The sequence below is a fragment of the Callospermophilus lateralis genome, chromosome 2 (assembly GCF_048772815.1).
Source record: "Callospermophilus lateralis isolate mCalLat2 chromosome 2, mCalLat2.hap1, whole genome shotgun sequence".
In the NCBI taxonomy this organism is placed as follows: domain Eukaryota; kingdom Metazoa; phylum Chordata; class Mammalia; order Rodentia; family Sciuridae; genus Callospermophilus; species Callospermophilus lateralis.
In genome coordinates, this window is record NC_135306.1 from 199,359,589 (window position 1) to 199,387,463 (window position 27,875).

General features: G+C 42.2%; 1 protein-coding gene and 7 non-coding genes across 8 annotated transcripts; 4 read left to right on the forward strand and 4 right to left on the reverse strand.

The window, feature by feature from the left end:
* Nucleotides 1-2,292: 2,292 nt before the first annotated feature.
* LOC143391877 (olfactory receptor 4D9-like) lies at nt 2,293-3,228 on the forward strand. Its single transcript, XM_076844641.2, has one exon. It carries the CDS (start codon nt 2,293-2,295, stop codon nt 3,226-3,228), a length of 936 nt encoding a protein of 311 aa, XP_076700756.2.
* Nucleotides 3,229-15,902: 12,674 nt separating this feature from the next.
* Nucleotides 15,903-15,975, reverse strand: Trnav-uac (transfer RNA valine (anticodon UAC)). The gene has a single exon. It is a non-coding gene; the product is annotated as a tRNA-Val (tRNA).
* Nucleotides 15,976-16,268: 293 nt separating this feature from the next.
* Trnav-uac (transfer RNA valine (anticodon UAC)) lies at nt 16,269-16,341 on the reverse strand. Its single transcript has one exon. It is a non-coding gene; the product is annotated as a tRNA-Val (tRNA).
* Nucleotides 16,342-16,603: 262 nt separating this feature from the next.
* Nucleotides 16,604-16,689, forward strand: Trnar-ucu (transfer RNA arginine (anticodon UCU)). The gene is given in 2 exon segments: nt 16,604-16,640; nt 16,654-16,689. It is a non-coding gene; the product is annotated as a tRNA-Arg (tRNA).
* Nucleotides 16,690-17,115: 426 nt separating this feature from the next.
* Nucleotides 17,116-17,198, forward strand: Trnal-uaa (transfer RNA leucine (anticodon UAA)). Its single transcript has one exon. It is a non-coding gene; the product is annotated as a tRNA-Leu (tRNA).
* A 3,505-nt stretch (nt 17,199-20,703) lies between these two features.
* Trnak-uuu (transfer RNA lysine (anticodon UUU)) lies at nt 20,704-20,776 on the forward strand. Its single transcript has one exon. It is a non-coding gene; the product is annotated as a tRNA-Lys (tRNA).
* An 861-nt stretch (nt 20,777-21,637) lies between these two features.
* On the reverse strand, nt 21,638-21,710 carry Trnaf-gaa (transfer RNA phenylalanine (anticodon GAA)). The gene has a single exon. It is a non-coding gene; the product is annotated as a tRNA-Phe (tRNA).
* Nucleotides 21,711-23,795: 2,085 nt separating this feature from the next.
* On the reverse strand, nt 23,796-23,868 carry Trnak-uuu (transfer RNA lysine (anticodon UUU)). Its single transcript has one exon. It is a non-coding gene; the product is annotated as a tRNA-Lys (tRNA).
* Nucleotides 23,869-27,875: the final 4,007 nt, after the last annotated feature.

The window sequence follows — 27,875 nt, forward strand, 5'->3', positions numbered from 1 at the left end:
CAACCACCACAGACTAAAACCTCTGAAACCAGCCAGAATGAGCATTTCCTCTTTTTGAGTTGTGTATACCCAGTATTTTGTCACAGCAACGAAAGCTGACTGACATACCATGCTAGATTTTGGTCTAGTACAATTGCTTTGGTCTGATAATTCTGCAATTCTGAGGAGCATGAGGAAATGTTGTGGGGTGATGAAAGTATTCATTATCCTAATTATGGTGGTTTCTCTGAGATTATATAGATGATAGATGATAGACAGATAGATAATGTATGCACGTATATATAAATACACACACATATATTATGTATCTTGATGTTAAAACCCATCAAACTCTATCCTTTAAATGTGTGAAGTTTATTGTAGGTAAATTACACCTCAGCAAAGCTGATTTTAAAAAGCAAAAAGAAAGCCACAACAGGCAATTTCACTTTGAGCAATTAACAAAACCACTATATCCAGACGTGTATCAACACCCAAAGCGTTGTACTTATTTTAAACTTATTTCACACTCTTTGAAACAGGGTGCTAAGCAAGGGAAAGAGTTGAATTGGGATTTGGAGGAAGTAAAGTTTGGTAATAAAAGTTTTAAAAGTGTGTATCTTTGCATTATGTTTTAGACCTTTTTATCCTTTGGCACATCTGTTCTTTAAAAAAATAATAATAACAGATTTTATTTCTTAGAGCAGTTTTAGGTTCACAGAAAAACTGAACAGGAAGTACAGAGAGTTCCCATATACCCGCTCTCTTTACCACCACCAGTTTCCCTTATCATTAATAAAATATTTCATTAGTGTATTTAATATTTCATTAACAACTGATGAACCAATATTGGAGTGTTATTATTAACTAAAGTCCATAACTTACATTAGGGATCACTGTGATGTACACTTCAACAGGTTTTGACAAATGTGTAATGTCATATATCTGTGATTATAGTCTCATCCAGGATAGTGGTAGCATCAATTACAGTATCATAGGCTTATTAGAGCATCATACAGGGCAGTTTCTCTACCTAAAAACCTCCTGTGCTCCACCTATTCGCCCTTCCTATCCCAGCCCCTGGTGAGCACTTACCACTTTATTGTCCCTACAGTTTTGAGTCTTTCCAAGCATGTCACATACTTGGAATCATACAGCTTGTACCTTTTCAGATTGGCTCCTTTCACTGAGCAATAGCACTTAAGTTTCCTCCAGGCCCATCCAGGCCTTGAGAGCTTTTTTTCTTTTTATCGGTGAATGATATTCCCTGGTTGAGAACCACATATCTTTTAAATGCCAGATTTGACCATACCTGCAATTATTTCAAAGAATTGTATTTTGCAGGAAATCTATAATAGTGCATTTTAGTCAGTATGACACAAATAATGTCATTTGGAAGACTAGATTTGATGAATGTAAATAAGAGGGAGAGAGTGGTCTGCGGTGAACTTGGGTTAAATAAATTTAAACTAGCATCTTTACTTCTCAGAGAATTTACTAAATTTTCAAGAGGAATGTAGACTATATAAAATTTTCCAACCATGAAATTTGTTAAGTAGAATTTTATGAACATACCAATAGATGACTGTCAATCAACGACATCATTAGAAATCCACTCTTTATTCCACTCTGAGAGAACTGAAGAAACACCAATTGTTATGGTTTGGATGTGATGTCCCCCAAAAGCTCACATGTGAGACAATGTAAGAAAGTTTGGAAGAGAAATGGTTATAGCCTTTACCTAATCAGTAAATTAATCCCTGATGGGATAAACTTAGTAGTACCTGAAGACAGGTGGGTGTGGCTGGGGAAAGTGGTTCATTGGGGGCATGGCTATGGGGTAGATACTTTGTATCTGGCCAGGGCAGTGTCTCTCTCTCTCTCTCTCTCTCTCTCTCTCTCTCTCTCTCTCTCTCTCTCTCTGTCTCTCTCTTTCTCTCCTTCCTGATCACCATGTGAGCTGCTTCCCTCTGCCACACTCTTCCACCATGATGTCTCACCTTGAGCCCTGAGGAATGGAGCTTGCTATCTATGGATGCATAGCTCTGAAATTGTGAGCCCCTACATATTTTTCCTCCTCTACAGTTCTTCTGGCCCAGTCCTTTAGTCACAGCAGCGAAAAAGCTGACTAAAACACCAATTCTCTACCAAGGACAGCTTACCTGAGGCATCCTTGCCCAAATAGAAAATGGCCCTAAAATAATAACATCCCAAGCACACAAACTTGACTTCCTTTCATTTTCAGTGATGTACCTTCTGTAACAAGATTATTCTCTCCCCAGGTGGTTGAAGAAGTAGAAGAAACATGATCCAATGGAGCAGGGAAATTACACCAGGGTGAAAGAATTTATTCTTCAAGGATTGACCCAGTCCCGAGAGCTGAGCTTGCTCTTATTTATTTTCTTATTTTGTGTGTACACAGCAACTGTGATGGGGAACCTCCTCATCATGGTCGCTGTGACCTGGGAGTCCCGCCTTCACACCCCCATGTACTTCCTGCTCCGCAATCTCTCTGTCTTGGACATCTGCTTCTCCTCCATCACGGCTCCTAAGGTCTTGGTGGACCTTCTGTCAACGAGAAAGGCCATCTCCTTCAATGGGTGCATCACCCAGATGTTCTTCTTCCACCTCCTTGGAGGGGCAGACATTTTCTCCCTCTCTGTCATGGCGTTTGACCGCTACATGGCCATCTCCAAGCCCCTGCACTACGTGACCATCATGAGTCGGGGGAGATGCACTGCCCTCATCGTGGCCTCCTGGGTGGGGGGCTTCATCCACTCCATCGTGCAGATCTCCCTCTTGCTCCCACTACCCTTCTGTGGACCCAATGTTGTTGATGGCTTCTACTGTGACGTCCCCCAGGTCCTCAAACTCGCCTGCACTGACACGTTCGCTCTTGAGGTCTTAATGATTTCCAACAATGGTTTGATCTCCACCCTGTGGTTTGTCTTCCTCCTAGTGTCCTACACAGTCATCCTGACCATGCTGAGGTCACATACTGGAGAGGGCAAGAGGAAAGCCATCTCCACCTGCACCTCCCACATCACTGTGGTGACCCTGCATTTTGTGCCCTGCATCTACGTCTACGCCCGACCCTTCACCGCCCTCCCCATGGACAGAGCTGTCTCCATCACCTTCACTGTCATCATCCCTGTCCTGAACCCCATGATCTACACCCTGAGGAACCAGGAGATGAAGTCAGCCATGAGGAGACTGGAGAAAAGACTTGCGCCTTCCGAAAAGCAATAGATGCTATGAATTCCAGACTGGAAAATAAGAACTGGAAAAAAAATATTTCCTTATGACACAACAGAAAGTTCCCTTCAATATACCATCTTGAGACCAAATTTTATCCTTGCTCCACAGCGGAGTCCTCTACTAAGTCTTCCCTGAGACAATCACCTCTGTAAGTTTTTCTCTGGGTGAGACTGATGGCAAATTAGAGCTTCACATCTATAAACTGTCAGCTCTTAAAGGAAGTCAAATGCTTATACCATCCAAACACCTCATCTTACAGGTGAGGGAATAGAGTCTAAACAGAAATTATCTCTTGACTTTGGAGTTGTGGTAGCATCATGTGTTGCCTAGGAGATAATTAGTAAAATGACTTCCAGGGGCAGAAGTAAAGTCTATAAAAACCAACTACTTCTCCTTAGGTAGAAGTTGGTTTTTCCATCACTAACCTTGGAAAATTAAGTAAAGTCTATAAAACCCAACTACTTCTCCTTATCTAGAATTGGTTTTCCATTACTAACCTTGGAGAATTTGGTTTCAATTTTTCTAAGGAAGGTTCTGAATTTCCTTTGCATAAGATGAGGGAAGTTTCATGTCCTAACAAAGATTTCCTAGTTAATTAATGGCAGAGGCAAGACTCGAACTCTCAGCTGAGTGCACACTCTACTGTCCCTGCTGCCTCTGACAGGATTTGTCAGAATCTGAAACTACCTCACCTATATTAATGTCTCCTCTGTTGTAGTATCGTGAGAGGCACTTGTTGGTCCTTCCTTCACAAAAGAGGACATATTGCAAGACTTTGGACTCCTGTAAGAATTTCAATGCCATTTTACAGTCATTCATTCCTGAGCAGAACTCCAGCAAGAAAGGAATCCTATCCCACCTGCATCTCTAGAACATGCCTGACTCGCACATGCCCAAGAAACAAAACCTTAAGAAGAAGACCTACTTTCCATCATTCAGGGACTGATCAGCTAAAGATTACAAATCTGCCCATTCTCTTCATTCTTTATAGGATTCTCTTTAGCACCACCTCTTTACCAGGAGGAAGAAATATCATTTGATTCTAGTCGTTGTCCGAGAAACCTATTTGTTAGGCTGAAATTGGAAATGAATTAAAATTTGGACTGGATATGTTGATTGGCCTGCAACAACTCAGTTTAATCTGCCAGGCGTCCAGTATAATGGAAGGGAAGTAAAGAAACATTTGCGTAGTGTGATCTAGGAGGAAACTCTGGCAAAGGGAACCTGCTCTCAAACAAAGCCCTTCCCAACCATTTATGTCACTGCCTACTGTCTCTCTCTTGTTCTGACCTCAAATTTCTGCTCTTGGGATATTTCAAATGTTAGACACGGTTCACAGAGAACGTGCCACAGCTTTAAAAATTATATACAGCTCCAGGTCACAGCTTCCAATTATAGTGCTGATGGTCATAGCAGGGCATGGGAGGGGATCTATTTCTAAATCCACTCTCAGCAGGACCTCTCGGGGGATTGGTTTTGGTGATCTTATGGGACGATTCATTTTAGGTGAACTTATGGAAGGCCCAGGTATCCTTCCAGAGTGGAGGAGAAGTAGCACAGGAATGCTTCAGTGGAGGGACCCAAAGGGGATCAATGCAAGCCCAGGATGTCAAAGGTAGCCTGAGGGACCCAAGCACAGAAAAACAAACCACTTCAGCATGGTGGCCTAGGCAAAGCCAGGCAGGCACCATCAACAAAATCCACATTTTCTTACATTTGGTCCTGGACGTGTGGATGATTTACTAAAGCTGAAAGACTTTTTTAATATTTTTTTTTAATTTTTTAGTTGTAGTTGGACACAATACCTTTATTTTACTTATTTATTTTTATGTGGTGCTGAGAATTGAACCCAGGCCTTGAACGTGCTAGGCAAGCATTCTAACAATGAGCCACAACTTCAGCCCAAAGGGTTTTTTGTTTTTTTTTTTAATCTGTGTTTGCTGCTTTCCAGGGGCTGCCAGTTCCTGTCTGGAGCTAAAATTGTTCACCCTATTTCTGACTCTGTCCTTGAATTTTGTATCCACTTCCCCATGAACAAAAACTCCAAGAACAAATCCAACTTCTCTTTGAACCAGAGTACAGAATCACATTCTGCCATGCCCAGGATGTGCCTTTGTCTATCACAATAGTAGATATTTTCTTTCTTATAAATCATTTTATTTTTTAAAAGCATACTTTTCATAAAAATTAAGCTTCCTTCTTTATACTTTTTGCTAAGTTTATTCTACATTCAGTCTTCACTTTCCAGAGGAAAAAAACAAATTGAGAAGTAACAAAAGATATTTATTTCATATAAGTACAAATATATATATATATATATATATATATATATATATATATATATATGGTGTGTGTGTGTGTGTGTGTGTTTTCTGTCTATATACATGTGTTTACTTTCAGCATGCATTTAATTTTTTCTCCACATATTTTATTGGTGCATTATAGTTTTACATAATGATGGGATTTGTGGTTACATATTCACACATGCACACAGTGTAACAATATAATTTGGCCAATATCCCTCCCCAGCACTTGCCCCCTTCCTCCTCTCCTCCCTCCCTGGTCCCTTTCCTCTATGATCTCCCTTTGATTTTCATGAGCTATCACACACACACACACACACACACACACACACACACACACATACTTTCTTTTCCTTTTTCCTCTTTGGCTTCCACATAAGAGAGAAAACATATGGCCCTTGACCTACTGAGTTTGGCTTGTTTGGCTTAACCTAATGGTCCCAAGTTTCATCCATTTTCCTGAAAATGCCATAAGTTCCTTTTTCTCTACGGCATATATTTAATTTTAAAACGCATACATACACACACTCTCTATATTGAGATTATCTCAGGATACCCACAGTTTCCTAAGACTACCAAAAATCCATTCCCCATAAAAATGTGCTCTTTCTCCTTCAAGGTCACAAGAACATGTTCCTTGAGAACATATTTTAATTTACATACTCTAACATGGGACCATGTAAATTTCTGCTAAGTTGTTCCACATCTCCCACACTGAGAAGCTGAAATTCTGAAGAACTTCCTCTTAAATGGGAAAACGTGCTTTGTAATACTTTCTCTTACCGCTAGGAGGAGCCGTTCCTTCTCCAATGTTTCTCCCTTGGCCAGACATTTAAGAACATTAACACATTTTTATTTTTGGAGATAAAGCTTCAAAACGACTGTCACCTCCATTTTCTCGCCCTAAAATTTCAAAGCTGCTTCTTAAGAGTGGAAACGACTTAACACTCCAGATAGAGAGGAGCAGCTCTGTGGATATTTCCCTGAGGTACTTCTGCTGCAGTCCTCCTGAGCCTCGGAGATCACAGTAGGAAATTATCTGTAGGGCATCCTGTACTCTCTGGGCCAGTGGTTCCCATACTTCAGTGGGCATAAGAATCACCAAGTAATTTAGTAAAAATGTAAAATTCAAGCCACTATATCAAGGGCTTCAACAGTTCTCTTGTGGAAACTGGAATCTACATTTCATCCAACACGCCCCTCCTTGGGGCGTCCCCTGTGACTATGATGAATATGGTCTGTGAATCGCACGTTGAAAGACACGGTCCGTGTTTTTCAGATCAAAGATCCTGAGACTCTAAAAAAAAGTGTGATGTCATTTTAGTAGGTCTGAAAATGCATTTTTAAAACGAAAGAACAGTCTAGGGTAGAATAGAAAAAATCACAGAATGAGTATTTCAAAACTGTGTATCTGACTCAGGGTTAATATCCAAAATATATGAGGAACTCTAACAATTCAATAGCAGAAAATGAAACAGAAAAAAAAAAAAAAAACAAATAACCTGATTTAAAAGTGGGCAAAGGATCTGCATAGTCATTTCTCAAAAAAAAGACATGAAAATGAAGAATGTTCAACATTGCTCATGTTCAGAGAAATACAAATTAAAACCCCCATGTGATATCACCTCATACTTGCTAGAAGAGCTATTATCAACAGGACAAAAGATGACAAGTGTTGGCCAAGAAGAGGAGAAAAAGGAACCTGTGTCCTATTGGTAGGAATGCAGACTAGAGCAGACATTGTGGAAAGTAGTATGGAGATTCCTCAAAAACTTAGATACAGAATACAACTGGTCCAGAGAAATGGCTCCTATCTCCTTTTTTCTTTTATAGTTTTAGTTGAAAATGGACACAATACTTTTTTCTTTTTATTTTTGTGTGGTGCTGAAGATTGAACTCACATGTTAGGCAAGCACTCTACCACTGAGACTACTGAGCTACTAGGTTTATATCCAAAAGAAATAAAATTAGTATAGTTATCTGTGTCTGCATGCTTCTTACAGCATTACTCACAATAGCCAAGATAAGGAATCAACATAAGTGTCCATCAGCAGATGACGAGATTGAGAAAATGTGGGACATAAGTACAATGGAATACTATTTGGCCATCAAAACAGAGGAGATACTGTCATTGGCAACAACATCAGTGAACACACAAGTCAAACCCATAGAAGTAGAGAATGGTGCTTGCCAAAAGCTGAAGAGTAGAGATGTCTAAGGATACACAGTTTTAGCTAGACAGGAAGAATAAATTCAAAAGATCTACTGTGCATATGATAACCATAATCAACTATACGTCATATGCTTGAAAATTTCTAACAATGCAGATTTGAAGTATTCTCACCACAAAAAAAAATTCTAGGTAAGTTAATGCAAATAGGTATCTGGCCATTCCACAATATAAACATCATGACTATGCTACAAACATATATAATGTTTATCTATTAAAATTTAATTAAATTTTTCATGTACTTTTCAATATGCAACTTGTCAAAAAGGAAGTCACATCTGAAGATCAAAGGCTAAGACACAGGTTAGTAAAGCCATGAGTTACTGACAGCACCTGTGATTGACCCCTGCAGCAACTGCAGGTGACTCCTTGGCTTCTCTCGTCTCCTCTTCCTCCTCCTCTCCTCTCTATACTTCTTACTCTTTCTCTCTCTTCCCTTATTCCCCCTCTTTTTTGTGTCTCTGATGTTTATTATACTGTCTGTCCTACCTGTTGTCACCCTGACTCACCATCAACCTCAACATGAATAAGAAATTAAGAGCTGGGCTGGGTTGTAGCTCAGGGGTCTCAGTGGTAGAGTGCTTGCCTAGCGTTCGAGTTCAATCCTCAGCATCACACAAAAATAAAAAGATAAAGGTATTGTGTCCTTTTTCAACTAAAACTATAAAAGAAAAAAGGAGATAGGAGCCATTTCCAAACTGCACACCAATTGAAGTTGAAACTGGGCACCTGCTAAGCCGCCTTATAACTCTGAGTGGTTAGTCTGCTTTCGATCTAATTTAGCATAGATACTTTGGAGAATGATGCAAGGTTCCTGATGGTTTGAATGCATTTCTTCTCTCTTTGTCCCTCAAAGTCATTGTTTTTAATTCCTAAAAATAATAATAATAATAATAATTATTATTATTATTATTATTATTATTATTATTTTGTACTGGGAATTTGAGCCAGGGGTGCTTAACTGCTGAGCTACATTACCAGTCCTTTTTTTTTTTTTTAATTCAGAATCTCACTAAATTACTTAGGGCCTTGCTAAATTGCTGAGGCTGGCCTCAAATTTGCAATCTTCCTTCCTTAACCTCCTGAGTCACTGGGATTACAGGGACACATCACTGACCCTGGTTAAAGAGTTTTTTCTTCACCTTTAAGAATAATGAAAAAGAGACCTCTTCTCTATGCGGAGGGCATCTCAAGGTCTAATAGTTCTGTGACCTAGCATGATACATTGCCCAGATTAAGTTCTGTAATCCCCCAAGAAATGCAAAAGCCTACAAAAAAATTATATGAACACAAAATTTTGTTCATATGAAACTATTATTAATCTCAGTCTGGAATCCATTTCTTTTTTCTTTTTTCTTTTTTTTTTTTTTTTGTCAATGGACCTTTATTTTATTTATTTATTGTGGCTCTGAGAATCAAACCCAGTGCCTCACATGTACTAGGCAAGTACTTTACCACTGATCTCCAACCCCAGCCCCGTTTCCCATTTCATTTCATCATTCATTCAATGAGTTCTTATTTGCTTACATGCTTGCTTATTATGTTTTTATAATTGAAAGCCTATAATGCGTCATAAAATTTTTTATTGCAAGTTATTTACAGGACATTCTACCCTTTTAATATGTAGAGTTCCATGAAATTTGACAAATATATAAATTAAACAGCCACGATTGTAATCAAAATATAGAATGTGTCCACCACCCCCAGATTTCCCCCATGCTACCGTGGAGTAAATACTTTTCCCCCACACCACCCTCTTCACCTGCAGACAAGATGCATTATGTGGGACATTGGCTCTTTGTGATGGTTCATTTTCCATGTCACTTGACTGGTTAAGAGATACCTGGAGAGCTGGTAAAACATTATTTCTGGGTGGTTCTGTCTGGAGGAGCTTAGTATTTGAATCTGTGGACCTAGTAAAACAGATTGTCTTTACGAATGAGGGTGAGCATCATCCGGTCTATCAAGGGCCCAACTAGAAAAAAAGAATTAGAAGGAGGGTGAACTTGCTCTCTGCCTGAGCTGGGCCTCCCGTCAGCTCCTGCACCCAGACATCAATGCCACTGGGTTTGGGGCCTTGAGACTCAGAGCAGGACTAATAACCATTGGCTGTCTGGGTCCCAGGCTTGGGGATTTGGACTGCAACCATACCACTATTGCAATAGATTGGGTGTCTCTGTTCCCCACCACCCAGATTCCCACGTTGAAACATACTCCCCAGTGTGATGGGCACAGTCCTCATAGACTGCATTAGTGCCCTCCTAAAAGAGGCTCCAGAGAGCTCCTCTGCCCCTTCCACTATCTCTGACAGGATGCAAGCCTTTGCCAGACGCTCAAACTGCCAGGGCCTCCCGTCTGGATCTCCCGGCCACCAGAACTGTGAAAAACGAATTCCTGCTGCGTATCTTATAAAGCCTGGGGTGGTTTTTGTGGTGGTTGTTGTTTGTGTGTTTGTGTAGCTGCCCGCCGATCTCTCACCATGAACCTCGTTCTGTATCCCTCTGTGGTCTATTGGTTCTGTTTCTCTGGAGAACCCAGGTCTGAGCACACATCATGTCGAATCCTACTTGGACTTTCCGGAGGGAACCCTTGATGTACCTTCTGTCCCTGTAGTTTCCCCCTTTCCAGAAAGTCACATGAACACCACCATAGAGCACATAACACTTTGTGATGATTTATTTCCCTTAGCATAATGCTGCTGAAATTAATTCACATCGTTGCCTATGTCAGAAATTCTTTTTTTTTTTTTTTCACTGTGGTACCACCATTTCCTTATCTATTCAGTTAAGAACATACAGTTTGTTTCCAGTTTTTGAGATAATAGAGTCACTATAAATATTCACATATAGGTCTTTGTGTGCTTTCATTTCTCTCCAGTAAATGCCAAGAAGTGGAACTGCCTAGTCATCTAGTGAGAGCTTTTACCTTCAAAAGAAATTTCTGACCCAGAGTGGTAGTGCATACCTGTAATCTTGTCTCTACTGGAGGCTGAGGCAGGAGGATTACAAGTTGGAGTCCAGCCTGGGAAACTTAGACCCTGCCTCAAAGAAAAATTTAAAAAAGACTTGGGGTGTTGCTCAGTGTAAAAGCACCCCTGGGCTCAATCCCCAGTATCAAAAAAAAAAAAAAAAAGAATGAATGAATGAATGAAAAAAGAATGAAATTTCAAAATTCTTCTTAAGTGGCTGGATGATTCTGCATTCCCATGAACAACATAGGACACTCTCAGCTGCTCCTTACCCTTACCAGTACTGGGTATTGTCAGTTGTATGATTATGTTTTGTGTTTTAGTTTTTCTACCAGGTATGTAGTGATATTTTATTGAGATTTTAGTGTGCATTTTCCTAATAGCTAATAATATTGAGAATCTTTTTATGTTTTTATTTACCACATCTATGTATTCTCTTTGGTGAAACATCTGTTCTTGGATCTGTGCCCATTTGTTTAGTTGGGTTGTTTGTTTTCTTATTATTGAATTATAAGAATTTTTGGTGTTTGTTTTTTGAGGTTCCCCTCACCACACCCAGGGATTTAATCTAGGGCATTTTACACTGAGTCACATCCCCAGCCCTTTTTATTTTTCATTTCGAGACAGGGTCTCACTGAGTTACCTAGGGTCTCACTAAATTGCTGAAGCTGGCCTCCAACTTCAGATCCTCCTGCCTCAGCCTCCTGTTGCTGCTGGGATTACAGGCATGCGTCACTGTGCCCAGTGAATTAAAAGAATGTTAAAACAAACTCTGAATACAAGAATTTTATCAGGTAAACCTTTTACAATTTTTTTTCTCCCAGTTAGCGACTTCTCTTGTCCTTTAACAATGTCTTCCCTGCACTGAGGACCTATCCATATCTTTCCTTACGTATCTCTTCATCTGGCTGGTTGTTTGTATCCTTTAAAATATCCTTTACAATAGACTGATATATTTTTAAAAATAGTGTTTTTAGAGGAACAAAACTTTTGTATGTTGATGAAATTAAATGTATTCTTTTTTTTTAGTTTCTGGATCATACTGTATGTGTCTTATTTAAGAAATGTTGCCTAACCAATGATCACAAAGTTTTCCCTCCTCTCTCTTCTTCGAGACGAAATCCCTGATAGCTTCAGGTTTCACATCTTGCCTTTTTTAAGGTTTCAGTGGAGTGATTTCCAATGAGACCTTGCCCTGGAACACGTGTGTGCTGTGTTTGGAAACCTTCAAAGACGATCTCCCAAAAAGAGGGGGAAAAAAGTTTCTTTGATGGATAAAAATTTTGATTACAAAAGATCTTGAGTTAAATTTACTTTCACAAGATCAAAATTTTTATATACCTCTGTCAAAAAAGTTTTTTTTTTTTTTTTTTCTCAGAATCACCTTCAATTCCCCAAGCATGTAGGAATCATGGCCTACTGCAGACTGGGAAACCAGTAGAGATACTGAGGAAACCTGTCTCCTTGACCAAACTTCAGACTTCTCTGAACCCCCTCCCAACTATGCACAGAGCCCAACCACCCCCCATCCTTGCCCTGCACAAAGCCCAGTTTCAGCAAGAATCATGAAGCTCAGTTTATGAAGAATCCACACACCCTTGATATCTAATCATCCTGGCCTGCTTCAGCAAGAATCCAGCTAAGTCGGCTCTCCAAGAATTCCCTCAGCCTGAGGTCTTCTCTTAGCAATTTTCTATCCACCGGCACCCTCCTCTGACTCTTCTCTGTGGCTATCAATCCCCAGTGGCCTTACTGTACTTGTAGTTGAGTCCACAATCTTGACACCTATTGCAATGGTCCTGAATGAAGTTTTCCTTACCATTTTATCTAGCGTCAGAATTTTTTTTTAACTTAACAATAGTTGGGGGTCGGGGAGGAAAATAAAAAATAAAAAGCAAAATGTCTTGAGCTCATGGATCTTGATACCACAAAATTAAATAAGAGCCAGAAGAAAGGAGTAACCAGTTCCTTTGATGCTGGGGTTGAAGTCAAGAATGAAGAAGAGGAAGTGGGATCCAAACCGCCATGAATGGGGAGCCGTGGGTCTTTAATGATGAAGGAGGAGAAGACTCAAGGACTGGGCAGCAGGTGTCCTAGTTCATTTTAGGCTGCTATAATAGAATGCTACAGACTAATTTACAATGAACAGAAACTAATTCTGTATACTATACTTACGTTCAGCACATTTGGCTCCTGGTTCTGCAGGCTGGCAAGTGCAAGAACAAGGGGTGCCACTGGTACAGGCTTTCCTACGGCATCATAAGAGGCCAAAGGGCATCACATAGTGAAACAGAGCGAAAGGTTGGACTTGCAGCTTCCAGTCCTTTCATAATCAGCACCAATACAGTCATGAGGGGGGATCCCCCGTGAGCCAGACAGCTCCCGTTGGCTCCCACCTCCCAACACTGCTGCACTGGGGAGTAAGTGTGCAACACAAAGACCTAGTGAACACACGGCAACACAGCAAGGAAACGTGGCAAGAAAGAGGCTGGAGAGGAAGACCATGGCTCAGAGGGCTCTGGGGTAAAGGAAATAGGGAACGTGAGTTACACTTTAGAGAAGTCATTCTGATTGCTTTGTGAAGCATTGACTGGAGTAGTGTTAGACCAAAGATGGGGATGCTGTTGGGAGGTCGGAGAAGAGATGACAGAGACCCACTGAGCAGCAGAGTGGGGGAGAGGGGGTTGCAGATGACAGAATCTGCAGGACCTGGTGACTACATGGTAGGAGAGCAGAATGAGGGGGAGTCAGAGTACCTGCGTGGTGTCTGACTGGGGTGGTGGGGTGGTGATGCAATCCCCCAAGAAGAGAAATTCAGAAGGGTGTGTGTTTGGGGGCAAAACCGCTTGGTCTGTTTGGATAATTTGTGGTCTTGGTTGAATTGTTATGGTTTAAATATTAGCTGTCTCCCAAAAGCTCACCTGTGAGACAATGCCAAGGAAATGTAGAGGGGAGATGATGGGGTTATGAGAGCCTTAACCTACTCTGTGTTAATCCCCTGGTAGGGATTGATTTGGTGGTAACTGTGGCAGGTAAGGGGGTGGCAAGAGGAGGTGGGTCATTGGGGGCATGACTTTATCTGGGGTAAGGGGAGTCTCTCTCTGCTTCCTGGTGCACTGCACTGAGCCACTTTCCTCCATCTCACTTGTCTGCCATGATGTTCTGCCTCACCTCAAACCTCAAGGAATGGAGCCAGCCATCTATGGACTGACACCTCTGAAACCATGAACCCCCCCAAAAAACTTTTCCTCCTCTAAAATTGTTCATCAGGTCTTTTGTCACAGCAGTGAAAAAGCTGACTAAAACACCATCTAAAAATCATATCTTGAAGCCTCAACCCCCAGTGCCTCAGATTATGACCTTATTTACAGATAGGGTCTTCAGAAAGGTAAGAAAATTAAAATGTGGTCATTAGGGTGTGGCCAGATCCAAGTAACTGGTTTCCTTGAAAAAAAAAAAAAAGGGGGGGGGGGGGAGTTTGGGCACAGAGATACAAGTAAACCAAAGACAATGCGAAGAGACAGAGAGAGAGGAAGAGCCGAGGAGAGAGACCTTGCAAATTAAGATCACATATTCTAACTGCAGCATTTCCTAAAAATTTCCCTAAGGGAGTGATATTATTCTACTCAAACTGTACCACACCTATCTGTCAAAACAGAATTAATGACATTTACTCCCTGTCTACTAAGTGCAGATAATCTGACATATACAGATGTACCATTTCACCATATCCTCTCAAGAATCGTGTGAGATATTATCCCCATTATACAAAGAAAGAAGTTCACCCAGCAGTTAAGCAGCTAGTCCAAGGCCATGCAGCACAGACTGGTTAGGTACTATGCCCAGGATACACAACCAGGAAGAGATGACTAGAAACTGAACCTCAGTTTAGTTCTGGAGTCTCCAGGTTGAACCTCTGGATTATGTCCTTTGTGACAGGGGCACATAGGAAAGCACAAGGAATGGGTTTGATGAGCCCAGGGAGTACAAGAAACCATACCTACTTTAGCAGAGCTTCTGGAAAGTTCTAAGGGGGTTAAGCAACATGCAAAGGCAGGACCATTTTAATTTCTGGAATCAGTGTGATTTTTACCAAGCAGACCGGTTTACTCCTGTGACCTTCAGTCCCCAAAAGTCTTCATAAAATCCCTTTGTAAAAGCCCATCTTCCCTCTCTTACCCAGTTATGGAAATTTCATTTGGACTAAAGATTTTAACATCACAAAAATTTTGATTATATAATCATTGAAAGACAATATAGCATAATTTTTGAGATATAATCTCAAAATAAGGAAGTACTTTCTAACCAAGAAATTGTAAAAGTTCCTCCCTCCCCCAAATAAGGGGATGATGAATTAGACCATATAAAAAATAGGTAACTTCTGCATAGCCTAGAGTACCATAATAAAAAGACAAATGGCAAGTCTGGGGAATACATTTGCAAAATTAGTCCCCCGCAGGGCACACGCTGTGGTGGGGATGGCGAGGGGGTGGTGACCCTTTGCAGGTCAGAGGAAGGGTGCGCATGCGCAGGGCCCTGTTCAATCCCCAGCGTTAAAAATATATATATATTTTAAAATGTCCTGAATCTGAAGAAAATACAAAGAACAACTAGGAACCAGCAAGAAAACATTAACGATATAACAGAAAACCTGACAAGAGGTAAATAGTTTAAAAGAAGGGACATGCGAAGGATTTTGAATTCTTTACCCTGCGCACATTAATTTTTCAAAAAGTATTTTTAGTTTCAGTAAATAAAATATAAGTCTGTGGACTAAAGGTTAATCAACAAAGCAGGAGGTGGACTTCAGAAAGCTCAACTCCGTGGTGCGGGTAGCGGCTTTTAAAGGTAGTGCAGGGGTAGCTTGGACAATGGCACGTAGCGAGCAACAGGACGACGCTGCGGACTCCGCCGGGTCAGCTCAAGAATCCAGAACTGCAGGCAGCTCCACCAAGGGCGCAGGCGCAGGCTGCTGTGAAGAGCCACTTGCACTTCCCAGGACATGCCACATGGGGGCAGCCTCCTCAGCCCATTGGACTGAACGTTCAGGAAAGCAGAGACAGGGCTGTAGGGCTAAAACGCCGCCGGGACTCTGGCTAGACCCTTCCTCTCCAGCCTCCTTAAGCAAAAGGAGGCTCAAAAGAGAACACCTTGTAGCACGAGGTGGTTCCACTGGGGCTCGAACCCAGGACCTTCTGCGTGTAAAGCAGACGTGATAACCGCTACACTATGGAACCACGTGCAGGGAGTGGGCACCAAGATTACTTAATTCAAGATAATAAATTTTAATAAAGCACAAAGAAACTGAAATTGGACATTCAGGGACTGCGGATGGAGGAAAAACTCCAAAAGAAATACAAACGTTCCAACGCTCAAAGGAAAAAGGCCGTTGATTTAAGACCGAGCACACTGGGGACACCGTGGAAGCGGCCGCGACTGCAGCTTCTGGAAACAAACTCCAAGGCTTAAAAATGGTTAAGGTGAAGGGGGGCTGGGGGCCGGGGGCCGGGAAAAAGAAAATGCAACTCCGTGGTTCCACTGGGGCTCGAACCCAGGACCTTCTGCGTGTAAAGCAGACGTGATAACCGCTACACTATGGAACCCTACAGGCACCAGGTGGGCCGGGATACCATAACTGCGCACAAAGACAATGTAACTGTAAACAAGATCAGATTGGGCGCTTGGCAAACGTGCTCGGAAAGAAATTTTCCAAAGCTTTTCAGATTTCCTGGCGCGGATCCCAGGCAAGGCTTTCCTCGGCCACACGGCTGCGTGGTTACTCGGGGGAAGGCAGCCTGCGCTCGGCTCTCGGCTGCGCGCCGTTCTTGCCCTGATGTATAAAGCGCGAAAGAAAACAGGCTATCCGGCTCTGTGGCGCAATGGATAGCGCATTGGACTTCTAGATAGATGAAGGAATTCAAAGGTTGTGGGTTCGAGTCCCACCAGAGTCGCTTTTTTTAAATAAACGGGACAGCAAGTGGGAATGAAAATCGAGGATCAAAACTGCAACCATCGAGGGGGGTCACGAACTGAAAGGACTCAAGAGACTTCAGTCCCTTAATATGTCACCTTACCAAAAAGAAGCAAGAATCAAACAAAGGAAAAACCCTTGCTTGGGCGTGCTGGGGTTCCTGCGACCCGAAATGATCCTGCTACTTTTTCCAATCACTGTCACCAGGCTCCAATTCCTGGTCACCAAATGAAGAGGTTAGCGAGATACGAGCAAAAGTTACTGAGGAGTCCCCGCCATCACCATCACCATCACTCCGTTTTATTTTTTAATTCCAAGAATTTTTTTAATTTTAGAACTTAAAAAAAAAAAAAAAAAGCCCAAAATTACCGAAGTAACCAAAAACCAAATTAAGGGGATTTCAGATACCAGAATGGCCGAGTGGTTAAGGCGTTGGACTTAAGATCCAATGGATTTATATCCGCGTGGGTTCGAACCCCACTTCTGGTAGAGATTTGTTGTACTTTTCCAAATCCTGAGTTTGTTTCCAAATAGATCTTAAACACAAGTCCTCAAAGGAGGGAGAGATCAAGTGTTACCATGAAGAAGATACCTGTATTTTGCCAGATGTAAATAAAACTTGAAGGACACCTTTGGAGCTGATGCTTTTTGCCAAGTAGAAAGAAAACTTCTGGTTGAAATTTATAATTCTTAGAGGTTAAAGGTACAGAACAAGGACATTGTGCTGTAAACACATTCACTGGTAGCAGGGGTTTTGTTGTTTTGTTTTTCTTTCTTTTCTTTTTTTTTTTTTTTTTTTTTTTTTCCTTTTAGATCCTGTAAGCTCCAAGTACTGTTCTAAATGATCCCAGTGACTGGGGAGGCTGAGGCAGGAGGACTGCAAATTGCAAGTTAGAGGCCAGCCCCGCCAAGTTGACAAGACCCTGTCTCAAAATAAAAATAAATAAATAAATAAAAAGGGCTGAGGATGCAGTTCAGTGGTAGAGCGCCCTTGGGTCCAATTCCCCAGTGTCACCACAGAGAGAGAGAAAAAAGATAAAGCAAGGTGGCACAGTGTAATGGCATAGAATTGTCCTTTACTTGACATTAATATTCCACCCTCCCAACTAAATAAGAACTCCCAAGGATCAATTCTGTCCCTCCTCCTCCACTCTAAGCCTTCCCTGACCAATGGCCTTCATTCAACTAGCCCCTCATTCAATGAGTCTTTGAGAATTTGCCTTGCAGGAGGCACTGAGCCAGGCATGGGGGAACATAGAAATATCCTAAAAGGGAAAAACACAGCCATGTGGGAAGGCTCAGAGCCCCCAGTTCCCAACCCATCTGGAAAGGATCAAGCAGGGACCTCTGCACAACTCTTGCACTCTAAGATAGGCCAGAATTCCCCAATCCAAAAGGTGTTAGAGTGTGGGATGTGGTAATCTTTCAAGTTGGGCATGGAGGGGAAAAGAGCACTTAGGAAGTACTGAATGAAATGCAGGCAGCTGAGCAGGACTGTCCCACACTATGGACACTAGATGGGAAGGCAGTTTGAGGCCTGTGTTTGACCTGAACAGGTCTTCATGCTCTGGTTCATTAGGATCCATCCTCAGCAGCCACTGTGAACTTGGTGCCTTGAAAGAAGCCAAGCTCCAGAGGTAGACAGAGGAACAGGACAAAGGCTCATAACTTGCCTGGGGCTGTGAGGCTTGGCAAGAGGGCTGCTTGGGGGAGGGGGTCTAGTTTTAGTGTTCTCCTTTAAACCTAGATTTGCTATCCCATGTTTAGAGATTCGAGTCTTTCTCTTGTGAAAACTGAATCTAACACGTGTGTGGTTTTCCAATACCAACAATTCCCCTCCAAAACTATGAGGCATTGAGGAGGAAGTTTGTGTTTTTAATCTTTCTCTGTGGAATCCTTAGAAAACAGCTTAAAGATACACAATGGAATTTTACTCAGCAATAAAAGAGAATAAAATCATGGCATTTGCAGATAAATGGATGATGCTGGAGAAGATAATGCTAAGTGAAGTTAGCCGATCCTAAAAAAACAAATGCTGAATGTTGTCTCTGATATAAGGAGGCTGACTCATAATGGGGTAGGGAGGTCGAACTTGGGAAGAATAAATGAATTCTAGATAGAGAAGAGGGGAAGGAGGGAAAGGGAGGAGGCAGGGGATTAACAAGAATGGTGGAATGTGATGGACATCATTATCCAAAGTACATATATGAAGACACGAATTTGGTGTCAACCTACTTTATATTCAAACAGAAATATGAAAAATTTTGGTATATATGTGTAATAAGAATTGTAATGCAAAAAAAAAACACAAGTACATGTATAAAGACATGAATTGATGTGAAAATACTTTATACAAAGATATGAAAGATTATGCTCTATATGTGTAATAAGAATTGTAATACATTCCACTGTCATGTATTTAAAAAAAAATAAAATCAATTAAAAAAGAAAGAAAGAAAATCACATACACACACACACACACACACACAAAAAAAAAAAAAAAAAAACAGCTCAAAGAAGTTTGGATCTGAGGAGTCAACTAGGAGATCCTAAAAGCTTGTAATAATGTAACAGATCACAGATTTTTCACTTATTTTACTACAAAAATAACACATACTTGTTTTTTAAATTCCAATAATACAGATATGTGTGATAAAGAAAACAGTGAGAGATTCATTGTCATCCTCAAAAAAAGACATCTTTATTAGATTTTTTGATATATTTATATACATATATATACATATATGGCATATATAACTAAGTATAATTCATATGTGCACATATTCTTTCATTTTTCACCAATAAATATATACACATCATATGGCACATTGCATCCTTTATATCCAGCATAACCTGAATATCTTATATCTTTCCATAACTGGCTATTTTTATTATTTGTTTGTTTGTTTATTATTTAGCACTGGGGATTGAACCCAAGGACACTTTTCCACTACATCCCAGTCCTTTACCAGTGAGCTACAACCCCAGCCCTCCCCTGATCCCTTCATACATAATTTCCTCATTGCTTCCTGATATGGTGGGTTGCCTCTTAACTCCAAGAGTTAAAATGCATGCGAGGCTCCAACCTTATATGATTCCAAATGCTCCCCTTCAGGCAATCTTTTCCAATGCCTTTCGGAATGATATGGCAAAGAAGTTATGAAGAAGCAGGATAAGTTTTTTAAAAAAATGACTGAAGACATGTATTCAGGAAACAGCTGCCATGATAACAGGACTCCCTTTAAAAAAGATTTTTAAAAGTAGCCCTTAATTTGCATGTTCAGCATCTTTCTCCACGGAAGCAGACTCTCAGCGAAGTAAATAATGCCATTGCCCGTTGGCCATTCCCTCTGGTCAGAATTCTTTTTCCAAGTCTTCAAGGGCCGATCCCAGTCACCATCCATGGCTCGGTTTAGGCCTAACCCCAGGAAGCGTGGCTGGGTGGTCCTGGCCCAGTCCTCCCGCGTGCGCCAAGGCTGGCTGCAGCCCCTCAGCGCTGGCCTGAGGACCTCGGGTTCGCTGTGATCCGGCCCCACCGAGGACGGACAGCGAGGCTTTGCAGCGCCCCGAGCTTGCTGAGGTCCTGGAGTGCAGTGGGCATTCCGTGGGGGTCTGTCGGATGGTAGCCCAACTATTGGACACCTAAGCAGGCATCCTCCTGCCTCCACAAGACGTTCCAGGGCTCCTCTCCTACCAAGACGGGGATTAGAAACCGGTCCAGAGGTTCTGAACCTGGGGAATTCGACGTGGAAGTGCCCCATAGGGCGCCTGAGATTGGGGCTTGCGGCTGGTCAGACAGGAAGCTGTGCTGTTAGACCTTATATTCTGTATGTGATGAGAGAAGGGCAGCATTTGTCCAGACGCCAGGCTCTTCTCGATTTTGTAGGAATACTTTGTCATCCCAAAGACTCGGGATTTTAAACCAGGAGGAAAAGAATGCTGGCACGTGGCCTGTTTTACTGTGGATACGCTAAGGGAAGAGGCTCCTGGCAGAGCCCGGATAGCTCAGTCGGTAGAGCATCAGACTTTTAATCTGAGGGTCCAGGGTTCAAGTCCCTGTTCGGGCGTGCGTTGTTTTAAGCCTCAAAACGAACTTGCTTGAGTCTGTAGCTGGGCCAGCAGCAGAGAAGACACAACCCGACAGGTTGTTTGCTGAGCAGGTGATATAATGCTGCGCCATACCTGGAATTTACGGAAAAAGTGAAAGTGTCCAACGTGGACATTTTCCCCCTTAAGTCTGATAGGTACTACTTTTATATTCAAAACATCAATAAATACATAAGTAATACAGTTGCACAACCAATAAAAATAAATAAAGTTGCATACCTGTCAGAATCACAATAGTAATACTTTGGACAGGAATTCTACAACTTTGGGCACCGAGGAATGTGTTCCGGCACTTTTTTATTAAAAGCTCAGTGAGGAAACTGAGATTTGAAGAAATATTTCAGGTAATGCATCATTTACAAGTCCCCAACGAGGCACTGTCCTTCACCAGATTCATGGGCTCCTTACTTTGTGAGTCTTGCAGTGGAAATGTTTTTAGGGTCATCTTTATATCTGTCACTGATAAGAAAATTTTCATCCCTAGTAAGGTAAGTACACTGAGGACAAACAACCCAACATCTTCCCCCTGTGTGGTAGACATGCCAGCCTCCACAAAATTATGCTTTGCACCATATAATGCTACAAGTGGTACATGGAGCGACTATGGACCTGGAAACAGATTATCCTGAGATTTAAGAGGCTTAAACTCTTTGGGGTCCTCATAATGCTAAACTAAATAAAATTAACTCATTCTGTACCCCTTGAAGGGACACACACAAAGCTCTGTGTGTACGCGTGGGGTGTGGGCTTGCAGTGTAGGTGTACTTGTGCAAATGGGGTTGGGGAAGAACACTTGGTGCACTCCATCCAACAAAAAGTTCTGCCGAAACCCGGGATCGAACCAGGGACCTTTAGATCTTCAGTCTAACGCTCTCCCAACTGAGCTATTTCGGCAAGGACAAGGGTAGGTGATGCCGTGCTGGAGGGAAATTTAAAAGACAAAGAAAAAAATGTTCATTTCCCTTCACCTTCAAATTTTTTGGCCCCTAATTTCATAAAGTGTATTCCTATAAAAAAAAATAAAAAAAAAAGGTCTATTCTTTTTAGCCATGAAATTTTGAGAACAGTGACACAGAATATTAATTCCTGTCATATAGGGACACTTTTGTGTTCTGCATCGTCCCAGATTACCTTTCATTGTCTTCCTAATTCTTTCTCTACCTCTAATGAGAATAACAACAGCCACTGAAAACCCTCTCTGTGCCCAACACTTGATCTATTTGGTTGCATTCAGTCTCTATACACCACATGTGTCATACCGTTGATATGATAATACAATAAATCTTGAAATAAATCATTTGCCCCCAGCCATCCAGAACTGAACCAGACCCATCTGACTGTTCTGAAGACTGAAAGGGCATGGTTGAGACTTTAGTTTTTAGTCTGTCACTTTTCACCAAAGGGAAAGGAGAGGAACTGGAAGAGGAAAGACCAGAAAGAACCAACACTCTCCACCACCTGCCCTGTCTCGCCCAGCCTGGACTGTCCTAATTGAGTCAAAACAATTGGAGCAGAGACTCCACTTTTGAAAGCTGCCCAAAGTGGATTTGATCAGGTTCCAAGGGACTCCCTCAGGGAGAAGGAGGAAAATTGGGGTGTTTGCCACAGCTCCTTATCTGTTTTTTTCCCTGGAATGCTTTCTGACAGTCTCACCCAACCAGTCCACTCTTTCTTGGATCAGTGACCACAGGTTCCTTTAGCACAAACCTATCGAGCAAGTTATATGAATATAGGTTTATAATCTTTGGCAAATATTTCTTTGAAATGGCTCCTTACCTGTTCCAATATGTATCTTTTGATTCAGTTCTAAATTGAAAACTCTTTAGTAATAATAATAATTACCATCTATCGACTGCCTGCTTTCAGGCAAAGTCCCTGTTAAGCACTGCACATTTAATTAACACAAAAACTTTATGTGATGAAACTATTTTTATTATTATTACAAATTATTATTCCCGAGGAAGCTGAGTTTTAGAGAGGAGGAGATGGTAATTGTGGAATCTGTGTGGATCCTGAGTGAAGGGTGAAGACCCTGCCTCAAATTCAAGTTCCACCTTCACCTTGACTTTTCCCTCTAATCATCACTGGCTGGGGGCCAAAGTCCATTACCTACTAAGAGGGCAGCTGACTCCTTCAGGCCACCTTCCCATACTGTCAATAAAATTAAGCTGGGCTTCTTTCTGTGGCCTGGCTGAACCAAGGAAGACTCCATCTCTGGCTAGTCAAGAGCTGCACCTGGACTCTCAACTGCCCAGGGAAAATTAGTTCACCTGGGTGACCTTGTGCCTGAGCTTTTTATGTTAACAAGCCAACCTCCTAAAGGCTTGCTGTAGGTTAAATTTCCCCTTATTTGGGTGGGTGTTTTTTATCATTTTGTCCCATTCCAGCGCCTTTTATGCATTCTCTCCCAGCGTGCGCCCTCCTTCCCCCACTAACAGAAGCTGGTATGTCAACCTCAACTTCTGTCTGTAGTCTGGGTCACACTTTGGGACCAGCCGGGGTGGGGGTGATTTGGTCTAGTTTAGAGAAGGGAGCTGCTCTGTTTGACACTTCAGATGATCTCTTCCTTTTCAGAAAAAAAAAAAAAAAAAAAAAAAAACAACTCTAAGGGACAGGTTGAAAGGTGCAGGGTCCGTGCCATATTCGCAGGCACCTAGCAGGAGCAAAACCCAAGATAGCCAGCAAGGGAACGAAGCGAGGTCGCAGAGGAGCTTGTTTCCCATCCTGGAATGCAACAGCAGTAGTTGGGATTCAGCAGAAGGGAGATAGGCTGCAGGTTAAAGGTGTCTGCATGCGCCACGACGATAGGTTAGAAGTCTCTGGATACCTTCGCACAAGGACCTACAAGTATTCATCTCCCTTAATGCCCTTGCTTCTTTGCAAGAACTGTTTGGGGTCGTTGGAGTAGGCACTGCAGGAATTCAGCATTCCTCTCTCTAAAGGTGCTAGGGTGTTTGATTTTTTAAAAAAAGGAGCCTGCGCCCGAACAGGGACTTGAACCCTGGACCCTCAGATTAAAAGTCTGATGCTCTACCGACTGAGCTATCCGGGCCCATAGCACAGGTCCCACTTTATTGAGTGAAAACTGTAATCATTTTTGCTGTACAGTCATAACCATATCAATGGCGAGTTTCTGGGTTCCTCGTTAGTGTAGGATTCAATCTAATCCCCAAGCACGGACCCCATGGAAGCGAGAAGAGGACGAAGTGAGGAAATCTGAAGAGCACGTGGCTCATGTATGCCTTGGCAGCTGGATACAGACTCTTTTTAAAATAAAATAAAACACGCTCCTCATTTATTTGGAGGCACCCGCACCCTGGCACACGTGCACCCCGAGTTCTGCAAAACTGCTCGGAAAGGGAATCCTCCTCCTAAGCGTCCCCACCCCTGCGCGCTGCTCCGTCCTAAACCCAAAGCGCACAGGCTCAGAGACCACAGTTCGGAGGTTAAAGGCATGAAGACGCCACTTCCAATTCCTTGTCCCCCCCGCCGACGTGCCCACTTCAAAAGGCAGTGCGAAACAGACTGGCTAAAAGACAGACCTGGGAAACACACTCAAACGGCTGCAGCTCCAGCGGCCTCCGGGAAGCCCGCCCCAAGCCGCTGGGTCCCGGCGGGCAGGTCCCTGCGCACGCGCAGCTCAGCACGGTTCGCAGGCGGAATCCCCCGCGGGTCCCCTGCTGCTCACCTGTAAGCCGCGCTGTTTTCACAGCGCAGATTCCGCAGATCCCGTCACAACCTTCAGTTTCTCTGAGCCTCTGTTCTATCGCTAGTTGGAATGTCACCTCCCTTTCAACGTCTGTCCCCTCGTTGCCCCCAAGCACCTGTCGAGAAAGAAGAAGACTTTTACTTTCTACCCTTTGGAATTCTCAGCTGAGACCCTTGTGACAAAAGACAGAAAAATTAGAAAAACAATGGGAAGTGTATTAACGTGTGCATTTCACATATACATGGGAGAGAGCCAGGGAATGAGTGATTCTTAAAGGGATGCTCTAGAATTCCAGTTTATATAATAGCATCTTCAACAAAGAACGTTAAATTTTTGGAGAAGTGATAAGAAATATAGGACCCTACCTCTCCAGGGACAATAAATTACAGGAGATAGATATGTGGCAAAGTATTGGTAGATAAAGGTAGTTAGCAAAATCGGTCATACAGAGAGATTCCTCCAGTGCCATCTCCGCACTGATAAGGGAATAAGACTACATTCATGATTAACCTTTGTCCTTCTTGGTAGATAAGAGAATAGGGACATCTTTGAAAATTATGTCCTATTTTTAGACAATTGAGGGAAAGGTAGAGAACTTTTGGGGGTACCTGCTCCTTACATGCTTTCAACTCAAAATAATTCTTATGCTAAAATGGCATATTTCGAAGTAGCATGTTTCAGTTATCTTTTCCAAATTTGAGAACATTGTTTAAATGCCATCCTCTCTAGGAAGCTCCCTATGACATGAGCAGCTGGCAGAGTAGCATGTGGCAGGGAAAACCAAAAAGCCTTAGGACTATACCTTGAAAAGTGAGTTGGAGTTTGCACACCGGCAGGAAGGTGACCCAGTCAGAACTCCACAGCCTTCTCTGAGCTTCTTGCTCAGATCCCAAGAGGATTCAGGGATTCTCCTTTCCTCTTCAGTCAGAAAGTTGGACAGGGTTACAGGCCCAACACTTCCTAGGAGTGTGACTCCCACCTTTACATCCCTGAGGTAGCTGTCCTAGGCTCAGAGCTGTAGAAACAGGCTTCCACTCTCCATTTCCTGTGCATAATGTAACACTTTAAAATGTGCTGTCAGGATTCTCCAGAAAACCAATAGGAAACACACAGACAAGGAGAGAGTTTTTTTTTTAAGAACTTAGTTCAAACACTGGGGGTTGGCAAGTTCAAATCCTTTAGGGCAGATTGACAGAAAATTCATATAAGAGTTGAACTTGGGGTCTTGAATTCAAATTCAGCAGGTCGTAAACTGGAGACTCCAGCAGGTTTTTTGTATCAAAATTTTGAGAAGTATGTCTTCATCAGAAAAAAAAAAAAAAATCCTTTTTTGCTCTTGAGGGTATCTGATGATTGGATGAGGTACAATCACATTAGGGAGGGTAATTGACTTTACAATGGAATATTACTCAGCAATAAAAGAGAATAAAATCACTCACTTGCAGGCAAAGCCTACTGATGTAAATGTTGATTGTTTACTTATTTAGCATAAAAGAGTAGGGTTTATTCAAGTGAGAAAAGACAAACTCCTGTAGGTTGAGGGGGCTGGAATAGGGATTGCCACTTAAATGTACTAGTCTAGGTGTTTATACAGCTACTGGGCAGGGGCATTGATCATTATCTATGCTAATCAGGTATTGGAAAAGTACCAGTACTGTTGGGTCAAAATCTATGCTAAACAGCTATTGAAAGACTGTTAGGCTATTGGTTAGAACTTGAGTCTGTAGACTCAGGTCTGTCCCATGATCATACTTCTTTTTTTTTTTTTTTTTTTTTTTTTTTTTAATACTAGGAAATGAACCCAGAGCTTTACTACTGAGCCACGTCCCCAACACTTTTATTTTTTATTTTGAGACAGGGTCTTGCTAAATTGCTAAGGCTGGCCACAGACTTGCCATCCTGCTACCTCAGCCTCCATAGCCACTGGGATTACAGGCTTGTGCTACCACCAGCTACATGATCACATCTTTAAAATAAATACATTCGCAATAACATCTAGACTGGTCCTAGACCAAACAATTGGACATCCTGGCCTAACCAAACTGACCCACGTGATGACCCTGTAAGGATGGCCTTAGGCCTGAGCCAAGCAACTCCATTTTAAAGCTCCAGTTTGAAACCTGCAATCTCACGAGGCAAGCCTATGGAGCCCTCCCGTATGGCCCTCAGGCACAAACAAATCACTTCTCCCCACCCTGACAAACTCAGTGAAGTCTCTGGCATGTTTTCCTCCCCCCCCCCTCCTGCTAAAGGGGGAGCAGTGAGAAAATCAGTTTGGGGACCACCAGACCAGATGTTTTAACATCAGATAAATGACATAACTGAGAGACCCAATGGCCGCTGATAGAGATTGAAAGTGGGGTCAAAAGCCCCAAAATTTGGTATAAATAATGGAGCAAATGAACAGACATTCAGCCACCCAACACTAATGCCCTCACGCTGGAGAGCCTGATGAGGACCTGGACAGACATCCCAAATCTTCTCATCGTTTGCCTGATCCTCTGCATTTTCCTCACCTCTCTCAAACTCTACAACCACATCTTGACCCTGGTGAGAGCCGCAACTTCTCCCTACGACCCAGGAGAAGCCTGCCTTGGTTCCTGATCTGGTCACTACCGTCTGAGTGAATGTGCATCTGCTGGACTTTAAGCCTAAGGCTTGAGACTTTTGATCTGACACTAGAACTTAGTATGCAGAGGGAATGTCTGTCATGAGCCTGTCATGATTAAGTGTTTTTGCAGTGCTTAGAATTAATCTAGAATTGCTTGCTGTGACTTAATTAATCTAGAATTGTTTGCTGTGAATTAATTATGTCTATTGCAGTGCCTAGCATCCAGGATTGTCATTTTCTTGATTAAGAACCAATAGAACAGGATGGAGATACAGCTCAGTTGGTAGCGTGCTTGCCTCAAATGCACAAAACTCTGGGTTTAATTCCTAGCACCACCACCAAAAATAAATAAGTAAATAAATAGATAGATAGATAGATAGATAGATAAAACATTGAGTGATTTGAGCGAATAAAGCATTGACAAAGGCAGAAGTACATAGACATTCTTTATTTCTCCCACTCAACTACATAATTGAGAAACAGACCCATCACGGGCTCTGACAGGCATCATACAAAGTTTGAACTGCCTGATTTATTAGACCACTGTTTTTGTTTCCTTCCTTTTGGTCATTGTTGGATTTTCAAGGGTCTCTTACTAAAAACCCAGCCATTTGGAAGATGAAGCCTAGCTGACATCTTGGCAGACTAACAGAAAGCGAAGGCTGTAAATAGGCCTGCAGAGTATTTGTCTCCATTTTGCCTTTTGCCAGTGAGTTCTTAGAATGTGAGAACTAGACCT

Excerpts from the sequence above, each read along its gene's own strand:
- LOC143391877 (XM_076844641.2), top strand. The coding sequence starts at position 2,293 with ATGGAGCAGGGAAATTACACCAGGGTGAAAGAATTTATTCTTCAAGGA.